The sequence below is a fragment of the Austrofundulus limnaeus genome, unplaced genomic scaffold, assembly GCF_001266775.1.
Source record: "Austrofundulus limnaeus strain Quisiro unplaced genomic scaffold, Austrofundulus_limnaeus-1.0 Scaffold380, whole genome shotgun sequence".
In the NCBI taxonomy this organism is placed as follows: Eukaryota; Metazoa; Chordata; class Actinopteri; order Cyprinodontiformes; family Rivulidae; genus Austrofundulus; species Austrofundulus limnaeus.
The window spans coordinates 417,088-424,605 of NW_013952782.1; the positions used below are offsets into that span (position 1 = coordinate 417,088).

At 40.1% G+C, this 7,518-nt stretch overlaps 1 protein-coding gene across 1 annotated transcript in view; it reads right to left on the minus strand.

The window, feature by feature from the left end:
• ninl (ninein-like) overlaps positions 1 to 7,518 on the minus strand; it is a 109,538-nt gene that overhangs the window by 43,411 nt on the left and 58,609 nt on the right. The window contains exons 8-11 of the mRNA XM_014023609.1: positions 4,002 to 4,138; positions 3,785 to 3,925; positions 362 to 536; positions 79 to 189 (exon numbers count right to left, since the gene is read on the minus strand). Coding sequence (XP_013879063.1) covers positions 79 to 189; positions 362 to 536; positions 3,785 to 3,925; positions 4,002 to 4,138 — 564 coding nt within the window. The remainder of the gene's footprint in view (positions 1 to 78; positions 190 to 361; positions 537 to 3,784; positions 3,926 to 4,001; positions 4,139 to 7,518) is intronic.

The window sequence follows — 7,518 nt, forward strand, 5'->3', positions numbered from 1 at the left end:
GTGTGTGTGTGTGTGTGTGTGTGTGTGTGTGTGTGTGTGTGTGTGTGTGTGTGCGAGTGTTGTATTTCTATATGCTACCTTATGGTGCAGCAACTGCTTCAGGTCTCCCTGCAATCGGTTCACTAAACTTTCTGCTTCATTCAGCTTTATCTTCACAGCATCCAAGTCCTCCTCCAGACGGAGGTTCTCCTAAGAAATACATCACACCATCAAACATCCTGATGAACTCAGCAGAACATCAAAAATACTGAGGAACAAAGCAGAAGGTAATGAGTGCGGAAAATCATATTCAACACCAATACTAGAAGCAGGTACCATCAGTCAGACTATTTCAGGTTGATAAAAGACAATCAGGACTGACCTGTGAGGCACTGCTCAGCTGCCTGTGTAGCTCCGCCTCCTGCTCTCTGACCAGCTGCAGCTCCTCCTGTAGCGAGATGCGTTCTTGGTCCACCTGCTGCAGCAGCACCTCATTCTCCTGCACCGACTGACAGCGCAGTGATGTCAGTCTCCCATGGAAGTCCTGCTCCAGGTCCCTGACAAGTAGAACCATCAAACATACTGATCACATGACCTGTTCTGTAGGGCTTTGGGAGCTCTCATATACCAGAATCCTTTGCAAACAGATATTTAAACTAAGACATTGTCCAAATTCAGGGGCTGGGTCCTTCGAAGGACCTGGCCTACTCGGTCTAGGTGGGCCAGTTTCCTTGGTCAACCACGAAGGGCAGGCAAGTCAATGAGCTGCAGGAGGCTGGGAATAACGTAACAAAGACTACCATCAGTAACACACTACACCACCTGGAGGCTGGGACTAATGTAACAAAGACTACCATCAGTAACACACTACACCACCAGGAGGATGGGACTAACGTAACAAAGACTACCATCAGTAACACACTACACCACCAGGAGGATGGGACTAACGTAACAAAGACTACCATCAGTAACACACTACACCACTACGAGGCTGGGACTAATGTAACAAAGACTACCATCAGTAGCACACTACACCACTACGAGGCTGGGACTAATGTAACAAAGACTACCATCAGTAACACACTTCACCACCAGGAGGCTGGGACTAACGTAACAAAGACTACCATCAGTAACACACTACACCACTAGGAGGCTGGGACTAATGGAACAAAGACTACCATCAGTAACACACTACACCACCAGGAGGCTGGGACTAATGGAACAAAGACTACAATCAGTAACACACTACACCACCAGGGACTCAGATCCTGCAGGGCCAGACGTGTCCCTCTGATTAAGCCAGTCCATATCCAGGCCCGTCTGAAGTTTGCTAGAGAGTAGTTGGATGTTCCAGAAGAGTATTGGGAGAATGTCATATGGTCAGATGAAACCAAAGTAGAACTATTTGGTAAAAACAACTCATCGTGTTTCGAGGAGAGTGAATGCTGAGTTGCATCAAAAGAACACCATACCAACTGTGAAGCATGGGGGTGGCAYCATCATGRTTTAGGGCTGTTTCTCTGCAAAGGGACCAGGATGACTGATCCGTGTACACGGAAGAATGAATGGAGCCAGGCATGGTGAGATTCTGATTGCAAACCTCCTTCCATTTCAACAATCATTGAAGATGAAACATGGCTGGGTCTTTCAGCATGACAGTGATCCTCCAAGAACACCACCAGGGCAACGAAGGAGTGGCTTCATAAACATTTCAAGGTCCTGGAGTGGCCTAGCCAGTTTCCAGATCTCAACACACAGAAAACCTTTGGAGGGAGTTGAAAGTCCGTGTTGCCCGCCGACAGCCCCAAAACATCACTGCTCTAGAGGAGATCTGCATGGAGGAATGGGSCAACATACCAGCAACAGTGTGTGCCAACCTTGTGAAGACGATAAGGTTTGACTTCTGTCATTGACAACAAAGGACAGGGTTCCCACACGTTGGTCAACATCAAATTCAAGGACCTTTCAAGGACTTTCCAGTGCCAATTTCCTCAAATTCAAAAACCATGTGTGATGGCTACCTATGAATGTTACCAATAAGCTGGTTTAATATGTAAAGTCAATGTAAAACTGAACAACACAGAAGTTGTTGAGTTAGAATCAATGAAAGAAAGTGGATTAAATGTTTACCCTACATTCATATCTACAGTACATGGACATGTAATTATGTTTTGTTAAGTATTGAGATTAACTTTTGTTATTGACCAAATTCAACCTGGAAAGACTCACTCGAACAAAGACTGAAATTAGGTTTATTGATGTGGCTGAATTAGCAGGATTATCTACATGAATGACATTAGTTTGGCGCTTGGACCCCGGCAGAGGATGTGAGCGCTGAGAGGTGCTTTAAGCTCGGATGAGCTATTTAATATGAGGGGTAGGAGTTTTTGTTCCCCGACACTGGTGGTGGAGCTCAAAGGAGAGGGAAGCCCTTGGAAGATGAAGGGTGGAGGTGGTAGGCTGACGTTCAGCTGGCCAGCACATGGAGCGATTGGAGAAGACGCATTTATCCACTGACTGTCAGATGCTGATTGGATGTGGCTGGGCTCGTGACACAGCAGCTGGATTGAGCAGGTGAGGTAGATTAGTCTTCCAGAGTTGAACCTTCATCTAAACTTCATTACTTATTTTCCACAATAATTTGCAAATAAATGCTTTAAAAAAAACCAGACAATGTGATTTTCTGGAAATGTTTTCTCATTTTGTCTCTCATAGATGAGCTCTAACTATGATTTCAGTTATAGACCTCTCATCATTTTAAGTGGGAGAACTTGAACAATTGGTGGCTGACTAAATACTTCTTTCCCCCACCAGAAACTTGTTCTTCTATAAGTTCTTCTTCTGTGGTTTTATTGGCAGTTGGCAGACTAGTTTAAGTGTATTACTACTTATTTTTCTTTTTGATTCTTCTACCTGGGTTACTGAGATGCATCAGGACACTTCAATAGAAACTTAGGATATATAATAAAATGAAAAATGTTTTTTTAACTGTTACAGAGAATTTATCCCACTAATCAGTACATGAATTATATTAAAACAATAAACTGTAAGTTTAGCAAAGAGCATCCAGAAACAATCAGTCATTTATTCTGGATTTGTCGTATCGCAAAGACATTTTAGAATGAATGTAATCATTTTATCACTTGTAATATTGATACTAAATTTTCATTAAGGTATGAACATAATATTTTTGGTTTTCATGAAAAGAATACTATTATAAACAGAAGACTAGCAATTCATCTAATTCCAATTTTTGGCAAATTTCATTTTCATAAATGTAAATTTTCATCGTCTTCACCTTTTTTGATTAAAGAAACTGAATTATATTTATCAACTATATCTAAAAGCACAAACAAGCTTTAAACATACAAATGTAGCTCACTGAATATATTTAATTTATGACTGAATAAATACTAAATGTATTTAATGTAGAAACAGTGGCATATACTTTAATTATTTGGTTTTGTTCCTTGTTCTTTGTTCTCCCGCGCTTTCTTTGTATTTGTTCTTAAACTTATATTATTATATTTGTAAAGATTTTTTCAATTAAAAAAAACTTAATAAAATAAATTTAAATGTCACATACATGAATTGTGGGTAATATACTTCACTGAATTCTGCTTCGATGCAGACTTCAGTGAAGTGTGGATGAAGGGCACAAAGGGGGCGGGGCCAAAGACCACTTCAGACATCTAGGACTAACCGGGACACACTAAGCACTCAAACCCTTCAGCAAGAATGCACATTTGAAGTAGACAAGGATGGGGGTGTGAGTATTGGGACTGGGCCAATGATTCAGGCTGACCTGATCCTGCTCTCATTGAGCATCTCCATGTTGGCGTGGTGATCTTCCACCTCTCTGACGAGCTCCAGGTTCCTCTGATTGGCCAAGTCCAGGTCCATCCTCAGTTTGTCCCGCTCCCTGCAGGCCTGCTCTGACACCCACCTGAGAGGCAACACAAATCACAGGTGACATGACCTCGCTCTTTTTTCCGTCATGCATCAGTTGATGGAAAACCTACTGCAGATGCTGGATTTCATTCTTGTAGGAAACGAGGGCTGCCTGGTAGATCCCGTTCCCACTGAGCAGCAGCTCATTGTCCAGAGCCAGGGTCAGATCCACTAAACTGAGACGCTCCTCCAGGGGGAAGTCCAGGGTCTGCAGGGCACAAACAAACACAATCATTGAATTATAAATAAAATTTATAAATGTGTAAAGATGTGATGGTGTAAGTTATTTTCTTTATTTTGATAAAACTACTAAAATATTTTCCTAAAACATGTCTTTTCCTGACTTTCTCTTCTGTTTAACAGATTCATGTTACAATTTCAAAGATTTTTTTTCCCATGATGCCTTGAGCCAACAAAAAAAATAGTGAGACCACTAAATAATATTTCATTTATAAACTATGACTTACTGAACATTTCTGCAGATGACCAATAATCTTGTGATGTTTAACCCTCCTGCCAGCAGAGGGAGCTGCTGCACATCAAGTTTAAACGGTTCCAGAGCTTTGTTTGGAGACTTGTGCTGCAGAGATGAATTCCCTGACAGTAATTAGCATTATTGTTTTGGAATGATTAAATTAGGAGCCTTTATTTGTAATTATGGTGTTTAAAAATCTGATTCTGGTTGTAGATCAGACTGAACTGGACTGTAGAGAAATGGCCTGGTTCTCTAACAGGAATGTGACCGAGCTGATATGTGAGGTTCTGATGGGTCTCTGTGGTTTGGAACCAGTTTGGACCCCACAAATGAAACCCTCAGACCTGATGAGGTGGTTTGGGCTGAAAACTCAATTATATACAAACAGTTTGTTCTTAAAAACCTAATCAGGACATTGTGTTGAAGCTGAGGATACAACCCCTACAGGACAGGTAAAAACACCTTTAAAGAGGACCTCTTATGGAGGCCCTTGAACAAGTTAGGACACATCTGTGAGCTATATAAAACATGTTCATTTGATTTTAATCACAAAATGAACAGGTGAAGTTGCTCGCCTCCTGTCTTTGATCCCAGCAGCGCGTTCAAAAATAATTTATGCTAAATGACAAATCAAATTCATTGGATTAGATTATACTTACGACAGGAGACAGCAGGTTGGCGATTGTGTCATTTTGGACATCTTTTTCCTGTATAAACGGGCTGAAGACGCCATGGGGCCATAAACTATAGATCCTCCCTCTGCCCTCCCACAGCTCATATACTTAATCTGTCCTTGTCATGCAGATAATGCTGACATGACAGTCTGTTTTAATCTTTTGTGATTCTTACAAAAAGAAAATAATCAATAACTTGATTTTCCTTTTTAAAGATATTTTTTATTTCAAGTGTGTGTCATACTGTGATCTGAAGATGATTTCTGAACTGTCATTAATTTTTACACTTGTGTCAATTTAGCTGACTGTTCTCTTTTCCTTCTTTCCTGAGCAGGAGAAAACAACACCTGTGTGTCTGTGTGACCACGACTCTGTCTAAGTCAACATAATATTCTCCCCAAAAGAAATGTTATGTTTTTCTGACAGGAGACCAGGTATGAATGTTGTGTCTAGAACACACAGCTGAATGATGAGTACAAAGCCACTTTGAGTCGGTGCAGAGCTATTTGCTGGAGCTGGAAGCTGCAGGACCTGATGACGGGCAACAACCATCTGAGGGAAACATGCAAACGAGAAGTTTGTGTCGACCTGTGGGGTCTGATGAGGCTGTTTGTGACGAGAAGCCAAGCGTCTCAGTGAGTTTGTACAAACCTCTGTAGGGGTTCCCCAAAGAGAAAATAAACATTTCCACCTGTCTTTGACTCTGGTTTAAAAAATCCTTTCTTAAAAGATTTATTTTAATTTCTTTAATAAACAAAATAATAATGTTCTTTATGTTTTTATTTATGTTCTCTTTTTAATTACAAGTTATTATCATTTTATAAATCAAAGTTGTCTGATGAATTAATCTTTTGCATTATTCTTCAGAAAAACAAACAAAAAAACAACACAGCATGAGAAATGGTTGAAATATCCCTTTACCTGTTTTACACAAATGTCTGTTTAATCAACTATTGTCTTACAGTAAAGCGATTGTTTCTTTTTATTAATCCATTTAACTAAAGTTGATTGTTGAGTTTATAACTTCACTGAGTTATATTTTGAAATATGCTTACAGAAATATTTGTGTTTAATCATAGAAAAATATTTCTTAGATTTATTTCAGTTAAAACGATTCTTGTGCTTCAATGACCTTTAGTCCATTTTAATATGTGTCGAAGTTAAACTTGTTGTGCCTAGAAACAGGTGTAAAAATGTTTCTGCTCTGGGAAGTTCTTCAGACTCAACAGTTTCCATTTTTCCTTCTGTTTAGCGAGAGCCAAGGTCATGCCGTAGTTTCTCCTCTTTAGAGAAATTAGCACATGAACCTGGCTCGGACAGTCTGACAGTGAACAAGGAAACGAAAACAGCTATCTTCGTTTTCCAGCTAATCTTCCTGCGGGAAGAGTAGCTGACCAGAGATGTTTTCTCCAGAGCTAATGAGAAAAAATATTCTGTCTCGGCTTGAGGCAACGTCAGCCCCTAAGCCACCTTTTGATTTTTTTATCCTGAGAGAAGAATATTAACAGCAAGCTGGACCTTGGTCTCTTAACTAATGGCAGATCTTCTGAGATGCTGTGAAAACAAAAACCCTGAGGAGTTGCACTGGACGTGAGTTCTCCTGACCTGCTGACCTGGCGGTTGAATCACCAACAGGTAGAACGCTGTGGTTTTGTTAGCAAAGAAGATTCAGCTAAGTGGGAGATGCAAATCCGGGCTGTTCTGGTTCTGATTTGATAAAATAACAGATAAAATTTAGACCTGTACTAATTCTCTTTTCCTCCTTTCTTAATCTAAACTTGCCAAAGTAGTGTGCCTGTAAAACTGAGTTTAATAACATCTAAAGCCTGGTTTACTGTTCTTTCTGAGTGTTACAGTTTCATAAATTACTTTGGACGCAAAATATTTTTGTTAATGCTAACTTGTTAAGTTTTAATTATTAGCCTTAATTGTATATAGTTAGTTATAAACGACCTTTACTAATTCTCTTTTCCTCCTTTCTTAATCTAAACTTGCCAAAGTAGTGTGCCTGTAAAACTGAGGTTTATAAGATCTAAAGCCTGGTTTACTGTTCTTTCTGAGTGTCACCCATCCATCCATCCATCCATCCATCCATCCATCCATCCATCCATCCATCCATCTGTAGCAGTAACTTGGATTGGAATGTCAAACCCAAAAACCTTGTTTACCTCAAGACTGTGGCCTCTAAGCATTACTCTGTCTCATGCCTACTGAGACAAGAGTGATTTGATTCATTTACCTCCAAAACCATTGTTTACTATCTACGACTGGTAAGATAACGACAGGATGCGACAGAGACCTTGTTGTTTTTGGAGAACAGTGGGAACTCTTTGATGTATTCAAAATGGCCGCTTATCACAAAAGGACTCAAAGGTTTAGCAGACACAAAGAGAGAAAAGCTTTGAAGCTGGATTTCCTGCTGAGTTCATTACATACATT